At 43.7% G+C, this 22089-nt stretch overlaps 1 protein-coding gene across 7 annotated transcripts in view; it reads right to left on the bottom strand.

The window, feature by feature from the left end:
* Positions 1 to 21637, bottom strand: part of farp1 (FERM, RhoGEF (ARHGEF) and pleckstrin domain protein 1 (chondrocyte-derived)) — a 62685-nt gene extending 41048 nt beyond the window's left edge. For 5 of the 7 annotated variants that reach the window (XM_048234305.1, XM_048234308.1, XM_048234307.1 and 2 more), the window contains exons 1-2: positions 21443 to 21637; positions 15834 to 16012 (exon numbers count right to left, since the gene is read on the bottom strand). In XM_048234305.1, coding sequence (XP_048090262.1) covers positions 15834 to 16007 — 174 coding nt within the window. In that variant the 5' untranslated portion in view covers positions 16008 to 16012; positions 21443 to 21637. Of the gene's footprint in view, positions 1 to 15833; positions 16013 to 20995; positions 21274 to 21442 lie in introns of those variants that run through there. The other 2 variants (XM_048234306.1, XM_048234312.1) reach the window with 2 other exon arrangements.
* Between the last annotated feature and the right edge of the window lie 452 nt (positions 21638 to 22089).

Raw genomic sequence — 22089 nt, 5'->3', positions numbered from 1 at the left:
GCTTTTTCCTCTCTTCTCTTTTATGTTCCCCTGCTTTTAATTGGAAGATCTGTTCAGTTGCAGAACAAGGCAGAAACAGAAGTGGACAGAGGCTTCTCGAGACTTGACTCTCAAGGCTGCTGTCGAGCTACAAAGTACGAGCAACGGAAAACTCATGACCAGAAAAAGCTCCACTTGTTCCTGCCCTACTGGCCTCCTCAAACTCTGACGATCCCTTTGAGAATGGCATATGACCACATTGCATATGCATGCCTTTCAGAATGGCATATGACCACATTGTGTATGCATTACAAGACATTGGAGTCACTGAATGACAAGCAGAAAAGAGCACCACAAACTTCAGTCGAGGATTGAAGGACGTTGACTGTTTAGTGCAAACAAAACTGCTTGTGTGCTGTGGGAGCGCTTTGTGAGGCTGACTCTCGTGCCTCGGTGATGGGGGTGTTTGGCCGGGGAGGTGCTGCTCTCGCCAGCAGGAGCCAGACCCAGGCTAACCTTCGTGCGGCATGGCGCTGAACAGGGGCATTCACAGATGGCTGTGTTGGCACCTCAAGGCCTCGCATGCATTCCTGAGGTCGGGAACACTGCGGGGATTATTGCTGAGATTGGCCAGAGAGGGAGGGTGAGAGAGAGACGGACATCTAGGATCTAGAGGGCCGTGAAGGTGAAGAGGGTGGGTTGGTACCTACCGTGCCTGTTATTTATCAATGGTTGTTATTCTTTGGGGCTGATATCTAGAGGGTATGTAGTGTGCGCTGTGTGTGTGTGTGTGTGTGTGTATGTGTGTATGTGTGTATGTGTGTATGTGTGTATGTATGTATGTATGTATGTATGTATGTGTTTGTTCACATCTTTTCAACAGACGGGCAACAGAGACAGCAATAAATCAAACTTGAAAGATACAACAGACAGACTAAACAGCGGGGAAAGAGCGAGAGATGAAAAGACAGACACAAACCGAGAGACTGGCGCGCAGGGAGAGAGAGGGCGGGAAGCAAGAGACAAAGAGATGGCATGCCCTACGTACAGACCGTCTACCGCCCAACCAGGAGGCCAGATGCCCCCTATTCCAAATGAATTAGCATGATGACTTCAGAGTGGGCATGCATAATTGATGTGAAGCAGGCATAAAAGAGAGATGAAAAGAAAGACCGAGCAAAGAGGGTTCCAGGGCCCAGTCAGAGCAGTCCACCGCCCACTGCGCATGGCCCGGATATCAGAGGAACGCAGCTGAACCATACAGAAACGCACAGTTGAGTTTACTTTTCTAATAGTGGGTGGAGTTGGTGTTGGGGGAGTTGACACTGGGCCGAGACTGATCAAAGAGTCCAGGGGAGTTGGAACCGTGTCTGTGTGCACATTTTTGGAATTTCAGTGAGCAATGTCATCCCCTCTTTCACATATATCTGATAAAGCTAAAAAGAAATGAAAAATCCACTCCTTTCCTGTAATTGCCTGTTCACTTTCGCTTCCTTTAAATCCTGGACACTCTCTTTTTGCCTTCTTGACCAAGTCTCACTCTCTTGGCCAACTCTCCATTCCTGCCTTCCTCTTCCTCTTTCTTTTTCTTTCTTTCCTTCATTCTCTTCCATTTCCATGTCCTTCACTCATCCCCCCCTCTCTCCCACTTCCATTTTACTGGTAGATAAACAGCATGCACTATTATTACGGCAGTGGGCCATGTGACAGTAGTTAACCTGTGCTGCCTCATTAGAGCACCTGAGTTCAAAGGCAGGCAGTGGAGACGGTGGCACCCCAGGGGGTCTGTGGTGAGACAAGGAGGGGGGACACCTGCTGAGGGGAGGGGAGGAGAGGACACCCCCCCCGCCCCCAGTAGCAGCAGCCCTGGGGGCCCCCATAGCGACTGCCATCTTATCACCCCTCAGCAAAACAGCACATTTACAAGCACACGTCGACAGGACTGTGTGAGGAAATCGTTACAGATGCTTGTGACACACACACACACCGCCTTTTTTTCAAGGTGGAGAGAGAGACTCCACAGCCAGGCCTGAAAGGCTAAGAGAGGAGAGGGAGGGGTGGAGAGAAGAAAAAAAAAAAAACTCCTGTTTCCATAGGAACAGCCAATTTACGCAGTGTTGCTACACTGCAGCCCCTTGCAGAGGACTTTGGGTGAGAGGTTGTTAGAAAGGCACATTTGTTTTACGACTTAATGAGACAAGCGAACAGTGCATTATTATTCTGTGCAGCTCGTATGAATATGTGGGGAGGTTTAAGAAAATTAGCATAATAATTAGATTACAATCCCCCAGCTCAGTCACAATGGAGAGAATATGAATATTTTTATTTCATCATTTGCCCACATTATGAGGTAGTGTGGGGGTGGGGGTGGGTGATATGAAAACCTGTTACATGGCAACTTCAAATTATTAAAGGGGATGGTCTGTATTGGCTACGGAGTCTCACTAGTTCCTCAAATACTGGCAGTAAGGTTTAAGATATCGCTTAACTTTGTCACCTTTTGATACACAGCAGCAGCCAGAGAAAGCTACAAAAGTACAAGGGTTCCCAACGGCTGTGGGGACAGTGCAGGGCAAGTGTAAAAACAACCACATAAAAAAGACTGCTACCGCGTGTAAGAGGAAGTCTTAGCCATTCGAGGCAGCATACAATCATTTCAAATCACTGTGCAGAGGACCACTTTAGGAGAAAATTCTCAGGGAAGTTATGGTTTGGGGGAAAAGCCTTAAATGTGCTTTCACCAAACCACATTCTCCCTTAACAACCAGGTTAAAAATCTCTGCCTTTCAACAGACAACAGCTTTTTCCATCCCTACGGATGTGAAATCCCTCACCCTTGCCTCGCATGGAGTACAGTGATGTCCAACACACACACACAGACGCAAACCCATTTCAGGTCAAACACACAGTGTGACCAAAATATGTCCATGCATACTAATAGAGCAGATAAGCGAGTAGCTGTGGTAGAGTCATTTCCTGCCAGTGAAAGAGCCTGTTTAGATGGCTCCGAGGGAGCGTTCCCACTTCCACATGGTATTGTCTGAATAAAGCCACTGAATGCAGCGAGGGGTGGGGGAGAGTGTCAAACATAGTCACGCCGAATAAGATGTTTCACAGCCAAACACGACAGCGTGGATGGGATGTATTGAATGGTGTTGGCATGAAGAAGGATTGCTCCACTCGGTTGTTTGGTCATGCTCATTCAGTTTGTTTGGAATGTTGGTGAACTGAGATACGGACATACACACCGAGATGAACTCTCGCTCACACGCACACACGCCCAGCAGCCTGTGACCTTCAAATCACGTTTGACGCATAATTTGGTCCAGGAGTAGGAGATTGTTAGCTTCGGGAGGCTTCAAGTCCTGGTGAGAGAGGTAGTGCTAAAGCCCAGTATGTCTCAATCAATCACACATACGCACATGCACGCGCACACACACACACACACACACACACACACACACACACACACAACCAGTACCATGGGATATAGGTTCTGACGCCATCAAGAGACACTCCATATCCTTCCATCACCATGGCAACTCATGGATGGATTGGCAGGCATCATTTCATGCAGTCTACTGCAACTGCACACCTCAACAGATGTGCAATTGAGTACGAGCACCAGGCTCTGTGTCAGAGGGTGATGTTTATCCAGCGTGCACGCACATACGCACGCACGCACGCACATAGGCCCCTTGTCCTGAGGTGTTGTTAGTATAACCACCTGTTTACTTTTGCAGAAAGGCTTACTTACTGCTGTGTTTATGTATGTGTGTGTGTGTGTGTGTGTGTGTGTGATTGAGGGTGTGATATGCGTATAAATCAGGATAGAGGCTGTATTTGAGGTGGGCAGCTTCTCCTGCAGTGCCTAATCAAGGATGAAAGAGGCGAGGGGTGTAACCGGCCTGCCTCAGCCTCAGCCTCAGCCTCTGCGCTCGGCTTGTTATGATTACCTCGGTGGAAAATAGCAATTACAGCACTCCGGATCAGCTGAGGGGAGAGGTGGTCAAATCTAAGATTAAGCTACGCCAGGGGGGTGTGTTTGGATAATTGTTCTAATCTGCACTGGGACTTGTGCCTGCAAGTTGAAAGAGAGCTACAGATGAACTGTGAAGGCCATTGCCGTGGGGCTGGCAAGGAAATAACCAGCATGTCTGTGTAAAGCAGCACAGAAAGTGCTCTGGCTAACTTTCTCAAAAACATTCCCTTCCTTTTAATAATGAAATGATTAAAAATGCTGGTGGTTATGATTAGAAAAAAACATTTGACTGGACTGGACTATGTGCACAGATGTGCAGAGGTTCAAACTCATGTCCACATAAATGTCTGTGAGATAGACGGCCATCTTGTTGTGATCAGTCAAGCGGTCATTAGTTGGGCCAAAGCTCACATGGAGACAGCAGTCTTAAGGTAAACTGAGGGAAATTGTTAATAACTCCTCCAAATACACTGACTCCCGGGCGCTAGTCTGTTATCATCTAAGCAGGATATAGGAGTGGACTAAGCAAAATAAACATATCCCTCTAACACATACACTATATAGACAAAAGTATTGGGATGCCTGCCATTACACCCACAGGAACTTCATAGGTATTATTACAGAGTTGGTCGTATGCCAATGTCGAATAGTGTGTGTACGTATATTCACACAAACACAATTCTTTTTTTTACAGACCCTAAAATAAGACACATTTTAAGTGGTTATTTGAAAGTAGTTGTATTATCTCCTATTAATATGCAGCTAATAGAAAAACATAGGAGTTCATGGCCTCAGTCCTATTTATCATGCTGAAAAGGGGACTTGTTAATACAGGCCACCACTATGCGGCTCAGAATGACAGATTAGACAAGAATACAAACGTCAAACGAGCAAGAATTATGACCTACTGCATATCAATTAGAAGACACAACCAAGTCATCCTTCATTCCTTTTAAATTGCTGACATTATGATGTCCACCGAGGACAAACCTTGAAAACGCCTACATCAGTAACCTTTCTGCTTGTTACTAGAGCAGCTCTGCTTAAAACCCTGCTTCATCGTAGTTTTTCATGCAAATCTGTGTGATGTGTGCATTTAGATCAATGGATATGTTTAATAACCAACAATAGGCTATTTAACATATCTGTGATGGTCGGAATTAATCATAGTCTTGGTGGAGACCTCATAAAGCCCACTCCTCCCCCACACCAAGTCAAACACTTGTTTGTTTGTTTGTGTGTGTGTGTGTGTGTGTGTGTGTGTGTGTGTGTGTGTGTGTGTGCATGTAGACCTAGAGCCCATAAAACACACACAAACATATCTCATGGCTGCCCTAATGTGCATTCACAGAGGCCTCTCCATACATGTCCAATCAAACGGAAGAGAGGCGCAAAGGGGCTTGGCAACAGACAGCATTGTGAGGCGGCTGAGAGGATTACCACGGCGACAGGGGCCTCACCAGCCCCCCCACCCCCCCCCTCTAGGACGATTAGTATGTCCACGAATTAGTGAAAATGAGCTTTCCCTCCTATCCTCGTCACCAAATTATCGCCGTTCTATGGTGTCAGAGAAATGAGCGTGAGAGGTTTACACACGGCAGACTTTCTTTACGTTTACACTGTACAGTGTGGGGCACCGAGGGTTTGAGGCAAGGCCAGGACCCATGCTGGGCAGTCCAAAGGCTAAGCCACGGAGCAGCGAGAGGCGCTTTCAACCCATGGGCCGTGAGCCTGCTCTTATCCACCTGTTTGGTTATCCACCATCTACAGCAATTTGCTCCACACGGCCAGCAACTGCTGGGCTTCCAAATAGGGTTCAGTGCTGCAGGAGGCTTATAGCCTCAAATGCCCAAAAGTGGTACAAAAATTCCAACTCCAACACAGCCATGGATTATAGGGGTGTAAAGATTAACCGATATGTATCGGTATCCGTTTTTAACGTCTAAGATACGGCTACATCGATACGTGAAGCCCCGTATCGGAAAAAAACTGAAATGAACCGGTCGTTATATCGATTTACTTGTTATGTATGTTTTCTGCTCGCTCAGACTCTCATTTACATTCCAAGCAGCGCGTTCGTCCCACTTCCGGTTTTGAAACTATACGTGGTACAGAATTGTGGGTAATGCAGTTCGTTTTTGGTTACATTCATTGCCCAAAGTTGTCAAATGACCTCATTACCCATACATCTACTGCAACTTAAGCATGTAACAACTTGCACTTGGTCGGCTTTTGTTTTTCGAAATTCAGCACGAAATGAAACACTTATAGCATTCCTAAACAGCAACGATAGTCTGTAGAGTAGCCTTACCTTTGATGAAGGGATTTCCTTAATGTTAAATAATAATTTGGCCCTAGCTGCTAAAATGATGCACAAATTATTAGCCAATGATTTTGTTCATATTCACTCAGACTTGTGGCATTATAGGTTTCTGCATTAGGTCTACTGTTGGAACAAAATAAGCCCAGAGAGTTTATTGATTTGTAGGCCTATTTTATTCTTGTAGGGTAGGCTAGGCTATATGAGAAAAGGCCAAGAGTTTCTTAAGCACTTTTATTTTGGTATTGCCTTACCTCAACAAGGCTACAGCTCCATGAAAACAATCTGATATAACTCCATAAAATCTGTGAAAGATCTATAAAGTCTATAAAAATGTATTTTTATGTTGTATTTGGCTGCTGTGTTTGACTGAAATGTAGACTATTCTTTTTTCATTTCAATACAGTATATGAAACAAACCTCAGTTTAGATAATCATATTCACACATTTTTTTTTCCTAATTGACAACCATGACCATGATAATTGATAATATAAAATTAATGTGCACCATGAGCAAATGATAAAAAATCTTTCAGAATGCTTTCCATTCTTGAACTGCATCGAATTGCATCAAATCGCATCGCATCGTACTGAATCGTTTTTTATAAACATGTATCTTTTCTTGTATCGAATCGTGCCCATGTATCTAGATGCGAATCGTATCGTCTTTTACATGAGAGATTCACACCTCTAATGGATTATCATAAATATCTGTAGTTATAGGGGTCAAAGGACCACTGACCATCAGGGGGGGGGAAAAATAGATAAATAAAGGAGTGATGCAATGCTAAGCAATACTAAGGAATTACCAAAGCCCACTTTTGCACAATTTCCGCTGAAGAGCAAAGCTTGACTGAGATTAGTCATGTGTAGACCAGAGAGATGCTCAAAAGTGTCACAGCTGGCTGGGCAGGGGTGGAGGCCCAGAAGTGTCTGACTGATAAGGGATTACCCATCTGGCCGGCCGCTTGGCCATGATCCCATGTGGTAGATCAGTAAGCGTGGCCCAGTTAGAAACAGGAGGCCCACCCAGCACCCCCCCGATCCATTCCATTGCCACACAGGGATGGATGAGGGACTTTCCAGGGATGTTACAGCTTTCCCAAGGCTGGGGCAGTTGTGGTGGTGGTGGAAATGGTCGTGGTAGCGGCTGTGGTGATAATAGAGGCGATGATGGATGTGCAAACCCCCCACGCCACGCGTCCTTGTCAAATCAACTCTCTGGGGAATGCCAAACAGCCAAAGCAGCCAAAGCTCCTACGAATCATAGAGTGAGATCAGGCAGAGCCAGTCCCAGCACCGTACAGTACTCCTGATGACCTCCGCCAAAACCTACCTCTTTAATCTTTGGCCAAAACCTACCTCTTTAATCTAACTGTCGTTAGACGGTTCTCATTCAAGCTTGAAGTCCTCCTCCAAGGCAGGGTGCGTAGTATTGTAGAAGCTTAAGCCCTGATGGATGCAGTAAGAACTTGAACCTTGATTACAGAATTAAGAGGGGGAAAAAGTAGCTTTACAGTAATTTAGGGAGGTCGGGAGACGTAAGCTGCAGTGATACCCAGCAGTCAGAGGTCCTTGTTTGCTTGTTTGCTTGTTTATTTGTTTGTTGCATCTTTCGTAACAATGTCAGACTTCTGTTGTATGCGAGCAAACATCTGGGACACTCTGTAAAAACCTGATTTTTTTTTTCTAATTATATAAAGACTGACCTTGATTGCTTGAGCGTAGTCATTCATCTCCCTGTTGTGGCTTTAGTTTGCTAACACAACAAAGTGTGTCAAACTGACCATTTTCAAGAGGGCGGAAACATTAAATATTGATGCAGTGACAAAAACAAACTGGGTCAAAATGATTCCCACTTCAAAAACGCCATGTGCAACAGTGGTTATACAAAAAAAGAACAAATCTCCTTGATTTGGCCATTAATAAACATGTATTCCCACTTGGTTCAACCAAACATCTGACTAACGAGTAAGTATGCTTCTTTTTTGATTGAATAAGAAGGGGGAGGGCAGGGAGATGGAGAAGGATGCACCACAGTCTCTGTTGCTAGGATACCAAATATAAACACGAGAATAACATATGTGCCACGATGGTTATGGTATGAGATGATTAACATCATCATAGTTCACTTTGCCAAATCATAATTTCTCGCAATTCAGCATTCAATTATGGGTAAAAATCCTTATTTTCCATGAAGGGACATGCTATTTTATACATTATAGGAACTCTCTGGAAGACTAATGCAGATAAATAGATCCGTTCATGGAGCTCCATACTCCAAGACGTGGAGTTGGTCCCTCACAAAGCTTGCATCTCTGTTACTAAGACGGAAGAGAAACCACATTCGACTGGCTCATCCAAAACGTGTGTTGCAAACATGGATAAACATGAAACAGCTGAAAACTCTCCATGCGAGGGAAGTAACACTACGTAGTCTTCATTATTTATAAAACCTTACTTTATTTCCCCTCTGAGAAGAAGTGGCCTTCGGCACAAGCACGTAACATCAGCTCTACCTCCCAGCCGGTGAATTATTCATAACACAAGAGGCTAGGCTGCCAGCACAGCCACCCGCCCCCATAGGGCTGCACTTCATTCATCTACTCAGAACTCTTATGACACAGTTGGTCATGTGACCTTGTGGATGAACAATATGTCATTAGGGCACAGGACATAGCACAATAAAGGGAAGCTATCCTTAGGAGGAAGTGAAAGCCAGATTTGGCCCAGAAGGCTAAATTAAAGAACAGCTGATCAATAAAACACTACTAGTATACTAATAAACTGTATGGTTGAATGGTCCAGACCAAACTGTGGAGTGGAACAACTCCAGACAACTTTATTTTGCAGTATATCGAGAGGGCTTTTAAAAAATTTACAAGGGGATATTCTTGGTAGCGCCAGTGTGTTGACATGTCAAAACAAGCGCACACACACACGCCAAGAGTACCCATTTCACTGACAAAGTCCGTACCAGAACTAGAGGGGAGTGCAGGTACATAAACACATATATTTCGAAAAAGCCACAGTAGCAGCCAAACCAAACACTGGTTTCCCACAGTGCAAAAATATCCAAGGCACAAACTCCCCACATTTATAAGCCCACTTCTACATCATGCTGGGAAATGCTGAGTTGGAGACGGATATGGAAGACAAAAGAAAAATAATACAACTTTTGGCGAAGGCCGTGGAAAAGACAACTGCTTCCACGTGCTAAAGGAGGTTTTTCCTTGACGCGAAGAGCGTGTCCGAGATATTTGGTGGTTTTGCTTCTCTTGCATCACAAATCACGAGACAATCTAATTTGACAACCCCACAACTGCAGTGTACCCGTTAGCCCACACAATGCAGAGAGGCCTAAACCACAGTATCTGCTTGGGAAATGATCACAACAAGGACTGCAGTGACCCTAAAGCAATACGACTCTCCCGAGAACTTACACTCCAGAGACATTGGGACACGCATGGCTTAAACCTGAAATGAGAGTCTAACTTCTGACCCTCTTCAATGTGAAACCTTACAGAGAGAAAAGTAGAGCCTAGAGACCACTTTGTCTTGAAACGTAAAGGTCTAGAGAGAAGGTAGAGAAGCAACAGCAGATAAGAAGTAACACTGGCTGACTGACAAATATCATGAACATCAAACACTACTTCTGCAGACACAACAGAGTGGAAATATGTTGTTGATCAACAAGAAACCAAACAAGGATGACACTTTTGTAAACATACACAAAGAGGATCATGAACATCTTGAAAAAGATACCCAAAAGGCTAACAAACAGAAAAAGTCAGAACAAAAGTTCATCCAGTTTGTGTGGAAGAGAGACAAAAAAACCTTAAGACAACAAGTAAAATTCAAATACATACCTTGCATGCATGCACACACATTGTATACATTCAGAGTATTTAGAATTTAGAATATATATCTGAGAAACTGCTGTAGATTTACGATTGGTACATGGATGTTTGGCCTAAAACAACATTCCTCTGCCTCAGGTCAAACTAGTAAATGGATTCTAAAAGGTTGAGTCATCCAGAACTATTTAAAATAATAATTGAATTGATATTTTGAGTTGATAAGTAATGCTATGCTCTGTTGTCTTACATGATTCTGAACACAATCCAATGGGTTTAAAAACAATAATTATTGTTTGTGTTTGAGAATGCAAGCCAGGGTGACAGTACACACCCTGGCTGGTTATTAAGCAAAGCACATAACCAGCAGAGGCTAGAGAAGTTTTCATAAGCAATACCACCACACCTGCCCCAGGTAGACAAAACAAAACAAACAGTCCCAACAAATATCGTTTATGTCCCATGTCTACAAGTGGACCAAAACAGCCATTGAGGCACGGTAAAAATGCTTGCAGAAAGAATGCCTCCCCCAGAGAATGGCAACCACAGATTCCAAACTCCCAATAACCTCCCCAGACAGTCAGACACACCCTGGAGGCTATGACACAAACCCCATCATACACATAACTGCAATTTTCAGAAACAATTACAACCATCGAAAATGGGAGCTAGAATTTGGGTAATTATACTAGAGTCTTAAAAAACCCATGGATCTGCTTTGTTGAATCTCTATAAAAAAAAAAATCTCTATAAGCTAAATTTATCTTTTACCATGAAACCACTTTTTTGTAAATGTCTTTATTAGCAAGCAAGCACACAACAAAAAGTTAGAGGTTAAAATATGTATAGATTCTACACAACTACCTTACTTGTACATTATGCATTTTAGTGTAATGTTCTTCACAACAATTTGACCGATGAGAAACCTCTAACATATGACTATATAGGAATGTTCTTTTGAACACTCCATACTTCAGCAACTACGCATACAACATAATTGGGATAGCCATAATTGTATGTTTCTCCACAAGCGCACACGCACACGCACACACACATACACACACACTTCAAGGTAGGATTCAGTTGGGATTTTACCCAAATTAACTGAAACTAGAACTCCAGTATGACAGCGCCCCACCCATTCTATCAGATATCCTGCCCGCTAAACAGACCATGAACCCGTAACGAGAGGGAAGCAGTTGGACCCACGCAATCTACAGTATTTGCATACAGTGCTTAGCAGAGTACACAGTGCATCTATAGATAGATCTGATATTGGTCCATCTTTTCTTTCAGTCTCTCTGTTTGCCTGCCAAGACAGTGGTGCGACGCAGGCTATTTAGGGCCTGCAGGGATTTCCTTGTTGTCATATAATCTATGGGAACTTCCTGTACAGCAAGTCGGGTCTGCATGGCGAGGGGATATATAACCTCCAGCTTTGTCATCAGATCTTTCAAGAAGACAGGAACGAGCATGAAAACAAATGTGATTCCACAGATTCTGAATCGCTGGTGTGAAACACTAAACGCATACCATCACTCTAGCGCTTGGCTGTTAGTTCAACATCATAAACAAAGACCAGTACACTGCTCATCACTGAAGAGTGCCTTATCATTTAGATTTCTCAAACACATTTATCAGTGATCCACCTTTATCAGCAAGCCACCTTTGACAGGCAATTCCAGTACTATAGAGGAGACTGATATTCTAGGGTGGAAACACACTGCCTGCCCGGTATAACTGAAAGGCACTTTAACCAACATGGCGCCTAATGCAAACAAAGTCAAACAGTTTTCAAAAATCATTTCCTTTCCACCATCCAATACCATTCCTTTCAATGACCTCCAGGTTACTCACACAAATATGATATTGGGTTTCAACCGCTCCACGTAGACGGACAGGAGGGAGTGATCAATGGAGACATGATTACCAGGGTGAACCTCACAGGAGCTCCCTGAGAGGCGATCCACTAGACTGGGCTCCTATGGGCCAGCCTCTAGCCTCCCGTCTGTAGACCTTCTGAATTTCCTGTAACTAATGCCTTTGGGGAGGGCAATTCGGAGAGGCTAACCTCAAGGGATCACTTCAGCTGAAGGGCCTACGCTATGGCAAGCTGCATAAACTTTTTTATTTATTTTTTGAAAGTTGGCATACTGACTGTCACCATGTATTTTTATACTAGAATGACTAGAGATATGTTCAAAAGAAGTAGATTAAATGAGCCCACACCATTTGTTTTCTTAATTATACAAATCATAAAAACAAAGCTATTTAAAACCTCCAATCTGAATTGGGATAATATGTTGAAAATATTTAAACTGTAATTTGTTCAAAAATAAACTAAATTGGTCTCCGGCAAACTTTCACATAAAACGCCTCTGTTGATAGTTGATCTTTTCCCTTAAAGGTCTGGTCCCAGGAGGCCTCACAGGAAACTGCCCTCTGCTCCCAAAATCCTCCCGAGGTCCTCAGTAGCCATGGAGACAGCCAGCTGAGCCAACATCATCTCGACACCAAAGTTCAACCACCCACTTCAAAAATGACATGTATACTTCCCCTTGCCTCCAACGCCCACTCTTTCCACATGGTCTTCATTCTGCCCCATCTCCAATTGGGCTGTGCTAGAAACATTGATATCATAATATATTGTGATGTACTTCTGTAGAAGAGACAACAGAAAGTTTTTTTTTTTATTATTAGCCATCATAAGTTAAAAACTGACTGATTTGAAACAGAATTATTAGATTTTAGTTTTAAGATCTCTGTAAGCCTGAATTGAAGTGTTTGTAAGTTGTTCGATCCTTAAGGCTTTGTCTTCGCTGTTACATAGAATTATAAAGAACAGCTGTTAGATTAAATTCTGTTTTGGTCATGGTCATTATTCAGAATCAACATGTATTACGATACGTATCGTATTGTGGCCTCTATCATGATGGGTATCGCATTGTGAGGTTGCATGCAACTTATATCCAACCATTCCTTTTACACCATGAAATTGAACACCACTGAATACCAAAATCTGACACACCGTGAAATTCCTCTATATGTAACACAGTGCTGAAACCATACACCACAGAAATGGTTAACGTTACTGTGCTAGAATCTTGCTGGGTGGAAACCAGGCCCCTGGCCTTCACTTTGACCAAGGTTATGCAGATCTAGTTCTTCCACATTTAGGCTTACAGGTTCTCTTGTTCTCTTGTTCTCAATGTTTTCTCTTTTTCAAGGATGATTAAAGCAATGATTTCCTAAGAAATCATTACCATTCAATTCTGAGGGTTGAGGGGTGAGGGTTCTTTCTTTCCTGTGCAGTACTCTTACTCATATATTCACACAATGTGAGACCAGAGCACTTACCCTGCATATTTATTACCTCAGTCTTTTTCTTTTCAGCGGATAAGGAAGATGTCATAAAAAGAGCTTTCATACATTTTTATCTCCTCCAATATTTCCTCTTATTCTTGGCAGGGGCTGAATCCATCTCTGGCTCTGCATGACGTGATGGCTGAGGAGCGGGGGTTAACGCTACCTTTGATCTCGAAACTCTGCACAGAATGGGGTCGCCAAAATCCTACCAGATATGCCAGAGCACTGCTAGAAATCTCAGACTTGCCGGGGGCATCACGGCATTGCAATAAAACTATGGCCTCGGATTCATATCTATTGAATATCTTCCAAAAACCTTTTCAGATTCTATCAATTCACCTTTAGTTTTTGGTGATATTTAAAAAAAAAAAAAAGAATGGCATCTCTTCTCTTACACTAGTCAAACAGTGTTTCCCAAACAGTGTTTCCCACATAATTGAATTCTATTTGTAGTGGTAGGTTTGCAGAATTAACTTGAATGCAAGAGTTTTTAACAAATTAGTGCAGCGTGGTTATGATGCAGATTTAAGCGCAATTTAGTACAACCTGGAAAATCATTGTGTGGTGGTCAATGTTGATATTGTGGTGGGCCGCCACAAATAAGTCAATGTATGGGAAACACTGTCAAATATTAGTGGAGTGAATAAATGTTACTTAGGTATGATTTATGGAGCAGTTGTAGACTACTAATCACTCATCAGTGGTTCATTTAAGTATTGATTACCAAATCAATGAACAAGACAGCATTAACTGGAAATGATTAACTGTCTTCCCCTGTGCATGGCAGCTAACAGACCACAGAGAACACCTTTAGGTCTGAGGCTTACGTCTCGACATGTCTCAGCTGCAAATGTAAGGGAGAGACATTTTTTACAATCCAGATTATCCAGACAATCCAGAAACCATCAGTCACTGTCTCAGAACATTCCATACGCTTACATATGCTTCAAATGATTCGTAATACATAGAAAGGATGTGCAAAGCACCTGTATGGAATTGGGAAACCATACCACGTTTAAACCCGAAAGAACAGAGGCAACAGGCCAACTTGCAATTAACCGTCAAGGATCCCATTCTTCCACTCATCACAGGTATTTTATATGGGGATGAGCCTTTCATGAAGGCCATCAAAGAGAGTTTATGGAAATAAATCAAAATGTCAGAAATGAGTTCTTCCCTTTCAGCAAATATATCCTTCTTTCTTCTAGTGAAGTGACTGACAGGGCTTTCATTCTGCCCTGTAACTGAAGCGGTCTCTCTAACAATGCAGCAGCGGGAGGGGAACCACCAGTCCGGCGCATTAGCAGCTGTGTTCTACTGGGGAGTGTTCTACTGTCAACACACTGCCCTCAGGGGCCGGCCAGCCACCCGTATACATTTCAGCCAAAAGCCCCACGGTGCAGGCCCACACGGCCATTTAGCCTACCTGACTCCCCCTATGCTGACCATATGACCGTCTGGCATCACTCCTCTGCTCCCTTGTCCCTGCTAATTTTACGAGGGGCGCTTCAAATGGGAGGGTATTAGCCTCCCCTTCCCCTCAAAGTGGCCCCTGTTGGCGTTTCAGGCAAACAAACACAAAAGGGCTGTCCACATTATGCCTGAAGGAATTAGGGCCCCAAAGGGTAAGTAATCGATGAGCACAACCTCTCGTTAGCGACTGACCATGGACATGGCATTCTGACATCATTAGCATTCTTTGAGGGATCAATGCAATGTGCTGGGGTTTCTTTAACGAGCACCTGAACTTGACTCAATACACACATAAAAAACGCAGACATATTTTCCCTCTGACAATCGTTTCCACTAACAGGCTGATTGTCCTGTACTCCCTGCCCAGGCGGGTATATTTTCACAGCTTTCAGCTCTCCCTCTTCCAGGGTGTTTCCAGCTGAACCGAGCAGTCTGCATGGCAGTTCATGAAACCAGCACCTTGGAGATGAATTTGGTTGCCATGCCAACTGGTAAAGTGGTAACCCATAACAACAGTTGGTAGTGCACTTATAAATATGTCAGGAAAGATATTTATATGTAATTGCCCACTGCATTCACATAATAGGTTCTATGAATCTCAAAGTATGGATCTTAATTGATTTTACCATTAAAAAATAAATCTTTTTGTCATTAACTGCAGAGGAGAGAGACTCGAAATGGCTTTACACGCATTGAGTAATACCCAAAGACTAAAAGAAGTGTTTGGAGAATGATCAATCACGCACACTCCAAAAGTTCCAAAGCTGTTTGTACTTAGAGTGTGTCACATTCCCTCCAACCTCATATCCAACACAAGCAAACAAGGAGAGACATGAAGAAAGTAAGACTAACTCACCGAGATCTCAAACACTTCCTGAGTGTCGTCCAGCATCTGGACCCGCACGGAGACCTGGCGGCCAGGGGGCATGGTTGGCGGGCGCTGCCCAGGCTCCAGGGTACTGATGCCCAGGCTCTCAGGAGCTCCCAGCCGCTGGCCTGCGTTGGACGGTCTCTCGTCTGGCTCCACCATGGTGCCTGGGAGGAGGAAGAAACAGTTAGGACACCAATGAGGGCAAGTCTAAAGTTTGATACACGTATAAATATCAGTCTAAACAGATGGCTCCTGCATCTTGTTTTGAGAACGGTAGGTGCTGGAAGAGTTTCAAGTATGTTTCAGTTATTAGGAATGTTCTATAACCCGCTGCTAGACAGTCTTGTTTTGTCACCATGAAAAGATTGACTCAAATAGCATCCACAGTCGATTCAGTATGAGACTAGAAATATCAAATGATATACACTTAAACCTCTTTCAAAAAAATGCATTCATGGGAAGTGCTAATGTGAATGTGCCGTAAGCTTTCTAAATAGGATGTATAGTGCAAACAAATGCAATGCCATTCAAAGCCACCTCACCTACCAGAGATCTATAACCCCGTAATTATGCTCTTTAGCATGATCCTGTGGAATAGCGATGTGGTTTGTTACAAATAGCCCAGCAGGTTCTAAGGAATCACCAGGATCTGTGAGGCCGTTGTGCCGGCTTGTGCAAATATGGCAGTCCCCTTGCCAGCCACGCTGTTTGATCTGTCAACAACAGTGCTGAATGGCTCTTTGTATTCTTCCTCTTTCTGTTTAGGAATCATCAGGCAGTCATTTGAATTGGCCTGTGCAAACAGCTTATTTGCTTAATTATCAACACCACGTGCGGTTCATTTTTTATTCAGTCGCAACGTGAATTTTCACCATGTGTCGACACTCCGAAATTATAGAGGCTTCACTATTTTAGATGTCGGCTTCGAAGGAATTGATTTCCATAATAAAAGGGCAAAGCTTTCAAAAACGAAAATAACAAAATGTGGAACAGATAGTAAACATGGGCCCACATGCTGGTACAGAGGAACAAAGGGCTGTGGGAATATCAAAACCCAGTCCAGAAAATCAGAAAGCCTCCACATGAAAATCACAAGGTACGCCTACATGACAACCCAAATACATCCTTTACTTAAAATCCACATACATAATTAGTCTACCCAGTAAAGGGCAGCCCATTCAAAATCTTGTTAGAAGAAAAGGTCTTGGATTTAGAGCGATGGAGATAGAAAGAAAGTCTCACACAGAGAAGCAAGAACTTCAAATGGTGACCGTCTGCAGGAAGCTAAGTGACATTCTGATGTGAACAAAAAAGTGTCATCAGCGGGCAGTCATGTGAATCGGCTGAGTCTACCTTATGGACAGGAAATCCCCTCCCATAACGCAACCTCAGGAAAACATATCACCCTAGTCTTGACCCGAGTTTCTCAGACTCCTTTCAGCTTGAGCGAGCAGCTGACACTAGCAATGTACCAGAGAGAGACGCCGGCCTCCAAACGCCACAGAGTTTACAAAGCATTCCTCTGGACTGAAGAGCACCTTGGGGTAGGAGGATGGAGGGTGGGGTGAACAGAGTGGGGAGTTCCACTCTGACAGCATGGTCTGGTAGCGGTACACCAAAAACAAACCAATGAGTACCATCTTGAAATTCCCGAGGCCAGGAGGAGCTATTGATTGCTGCCAAAGCACATCCGACTGCATCACAACACGCCAGTGGGGTGTGTGTAGTAGCGGGTTAAGAGCTGGCACTGTAAGGTAAGTTTGTGTGTGAGAGAGATGTGGGTTGCTTTATCAAAGAGACACGGCTCTTGAGCCCAGACATGTCATGACAAGCTCAAGTCAGACTCCAAACATGCAACAGTCAGCAAAGCCCTGTGTGAATCACTCATTCACACACACACACACACACACACACACACACAGTTCTGTCAAGACAAGCTATAGACAACAGACAAAACACTGAGGGGATTATCAATCTGCCAGAAAAGGGTGCATCCAAAGGTTTGATAGCATCCCCAACTAATATCATGGGTTTCAAGGCTGTCTACATTGAGTATGGAGTATGCCACACACACACACAATTCTGAAATGAACTGCAGAACTGAAAGGTTAAGGGGATAAATGGAGTTTATCATCAATTGACCAAACCCTGCATACCCACTCCATTTGCACATTATCACATTGTTGGCCTCAATCACCTGTGAGATGGCCATGCAAAATACTAGATTGCCATGTTGATAAAACCAGGCACTTAAGCAGACATGGACTAAGATAGGTGGTGAGTTGGTGCATGTTCCCTAAAAGTGAGAGATGTTAAAGGTATGAAGCACACATTATTTTGTTCATCAAATAAGTATAATGGAAAACCTTCCCCTACCCTCATTCACTGACAAAGCATGCAAATCTGGCATGAAGCAGACCCACAAAGACAAGCACAAGAGAGATAGAGGGGGGCAGATATGGGGTGATAGGGGAGAAAAGAGAGAACTAGAGAACGGGGTTGAGAGACAGGAGGACGAGGACACACACACACACACACACACACACACACACACACACACTTGACACAATCCTCTGGTGATCCAATGAGGCCAGCCTGTGTGCACAAACAGTGCAATAAAGAGGCCCATTGTATCCTGTCTCGGGCCCAGAGCACCCAAGTTACTGGTTACACATTTAAACTGTGAGAGAGTAATTGAGAGCAAACTCCTCTAGGACCACTTCATCACCAGCACACACAGCGGCCTTTTATTGTGCCCTGTTAGGGATATTCAATCAGTTGCCTTTCAGTTCTACAGATTGAGCACTACTGATAGCCTATTTACAACTTGTAACCAATTTAATTCTCTGATGTCCTTGCTTACTGAGATCGTCTTCAGTGAAGATCATAGCATATCAGGTGCTCTGTAGTGTAAACCATGACGACACATGGACATCATCCATGCAGACATTTACTGCTGGTCTAATTGCTTGGGTTTGAAGCCTCAATCTTCAACAATTGGACAAAAGACAGTGCAAGTGAAAATCCTGATTTGTTCTTCTCACTAAATTGCTTCCCCTAAAAACTGATCTGTGACTGCCACTTTCACAACATCCCTATTAGTCACTGTGATCTTCAGCGGTCAGCAAGCATTTCCTCTTGAGAACTCTGGGCCTGAGGCAGGTCACTTCCTCAAAGACTACAGTGAGGGAAATGAATAATCCTTCACAGTGTCACGCCACTGACACAGAAACCCCCCACAGGGGACATGCAGTGACAGAGAGAGACAGGCCAAACAGGTTTGAGACATCCAACCTCAAATAATGCGTCATCAGAATTATATTTGTGGTGAACACCTTATTTCTTTAGAAACCTGCCCTTCAACATGAAAGCAAGAGAGTAATTAAATGCCCTCAAGCCTAACGATTCAAAAGGCCTTGCGGAACACTGACTTTATGTGAACCAAATTAAGGTGTAAAGTACACAATGTGGAATAGAGATTACGTCCAATTTTGGGTAAAAAATGGAACCATGGCCTCTGATGAACGTGCAGAAATAGTGGGTTTCATGGTGAATAGATAGAGAACAGGTAGGTGACACCTGATAAGGTCGGCTATTGTGCAAACTCATCCTGTTTCAGTGTAGTGTTCTGCTTACAGGGTTTCAGATTGTAGGTCCACAAAAGAAGCCTGCTTGAGAATAGAGGTCAAAAACAGCACACCAAACTAAAATGCCTAATTCTTCTTTCCCTGTCAGGGTTTACCAGTGGGCAGGATTTGTTTTTTAAAATAACTAATTTACAGCAGGACAAAACACGGTGCCATTTATGTTCCTCAAAAAAACAAAACGAAAAGGTCCATAATAGGAGCGGCAAGGGACAGAAGCAAATAAAGTGAGCTAGTCTGTCTAAAGTGACGAAGCCATAAATCATTTTATGGACCTGTGTAACAGGAAATGTTCCTCGAGTAGTTGTCACCTTAGCCTTGTGTGCCAGGCTCTGGTGCAGACCAAGGTTTTGTGTCAGACGTTGGCCTGGCATTTCTTGTGTCACCAGAACACACACATTGAAATTACTCTCTACAGTAGGCATAAGGACTCTTTGGCAAAGCACATGTCAACACAGTCAATTGTGCAGTGTCTCTCTCTCTCTCTCTGTGTGTGTGTGTGTGTGTGTGTGTGTGTGTGTTACACACACACATACCAAAACAGAGGAAGCAGACTGCAGTGAGACATTCACACACAAAGACAGCTACTGTGTGGGAGACTTTCCCAGACCCAGGTCCTGTGGGTTATTTAACCTGTCTTTGAACTGGCAAGGCTGTCGTTTTCCAACATAGTGGCCGTGAGGGAGGGGAGTTTGGGACGGCCTCCCACATGATACAGGCAAACACAGACAGTGTTCCAATGAAGACCACAGGTTTTCAGTCTGTGGCACTAGGTTAAGTGTCCCTTAAGCCTTAATCTACTACATTTGTATAGTTTAAAGGGCATTAAGGGCACATTGCAGAAGGTGTCTTTGTAATGACAAAATAGCAAGTGGTTTTATACAGAAATGCTAAACATGGCAAAGACAGAAGATCACAATAGGCTTCATGTTCAAGATTATCCTGTTCATCCCATGTCAGATAGGGCTGTATGTAATGTCATTAGAGGACTGGACAGATCACACAGTAAGGGAGTCGCCTAGGTGAACAACATGCCTGTAAACAAATCAACCGTCATAATTAATTAAGAATAATTCAACCGCACAGTAACGACAATGTTTATTCCTGCTTCGTGTTTAACAGCAAAGAAAGCCCTAATGCTGGATTTCCGCCTAGGCCACTGAATGTAGGTTACCAGAGTAATCCTTTAGGTTAAGATGTTAGTAGGCTAAAGTGTATTGACGCGACACAGCACAAGATGAGGTGACCAAAATTAGAACAAGCTTCTTTCAACCAGGCGGTCTGCTGTGATGTTGCAAGTGACTAAACAGCTTTGGCGTATAAAGCCCCCAATTAATAGGTGAGGACGCCCAAATTCTAATGGAGTTGTGATTTTCAAGGAATCTCCCGCGCTAGATAGCTACAATAGCTGCACTATGGAACACCCAGGTTAGTATCCCATTTACACTGTTACAGTAGACTAGCCTATCCTACAGAAATGCGTTAATAAATACAGATGCCTACCTGCTCAGGGACGAGTAGCCTAAGGGAAAATGTACCTCAGGGACGTAGCTGTAGGCAGTAAAATCCCCAATGGGTGCCGCACGAAAAAGCACCCCCTAAAATAATGTTAGATCTACATAGACATAGTGTAGCGCTGCTATTTTTGTTACTTATCAACCTACTCTACTTTGACTTTCAGGGAGCTATAGCCTAACTTGTCGGATGTTAAAAATGGGTGTCTTATATTAGCCTACGTTCTCTGTGTTTCCAAGAGTAGAACAGAACGACGCGTGGCACCTATGAATCCAGAAAAGGGCGTTAGTAAAAGACACCGATAGCCTACCAGCTTCAAGACCACAATTTACAAACATCCCAGTGAACACCCTACACTCAACTCCTCAAGTTAAGTTCAGCCGGCCGGCCGGTCTTTAATGTGAAAAGCACACATATCGATGCATGGCTGCTTACCTGGCTTCAGAAAGTAGTTTTAAATGTTATATTCCAAAGGGTAGTTTCCAAGGTGTACTGCGCCGTTCTATTAAACTATCGCGGCAGTCTCGCTACTCAGGAATAACGATTCTCAGATGGAGAGAGCTCCGAGACGTTGCGTCTTCTCGGTCGCCATGTCGGACCGACTTATTGTGGGGAGGGTTACATTGAAACCAAGGGCAGATTCCAATTGAGTTCCCGGCGCGAACAATATGGGTGAAATACTGCCTCCAGCTATTCAAACTGGCACTACACTTGACGAACACAGCCTCTCGCGGGAGGTTTGAGCAGCTCTAGCCCCATCTAGTTGAAGCTTGTGATGTCGGTAAACTTTGCAATTTTCAGTCTTTCCGTTTATTTCAGATTTGACCAGATTGTTTCAGGTTATTTGCTACAGATTCTGAAACACTTAGCTAAGGTTGAATCTTTTCAAGCCAACTTTCAGGTCTGGTCACTAAGGCAAATGTGTAAGCCACAAGTTTGTTATTACTGCCATCGTTCTCGTGTCAAGAAGTAGTCAGCTTGGCTGCTTTATGACTGCAAAAATTGTGGCCTATTCCAGGAATTTCTTAACGTTTCATTGAACCAGAAGGAAATGCATGGAGGTTACATACAGTGCAGGCCTA

This window comes from Alosa alosa, chromosome 23, assembly GCF_017589495.1.
Source record: "Alosa alosa isolate M-15738 ecotype Scorff River chromosome 23, AALO_Geno_1.1, whole genome shotgun sequence".
NCBI lineage: Eukaryota > Metazoa > Chordata > Actinopteri > Clupeiformes > Clupeidae > Alosa > Alosa alosa.
The sequence above is the reverse complement of the archived record's forward strand: the minus strand, read 5'-3'. Positions and strand labels throughout refer to the sequence as shown.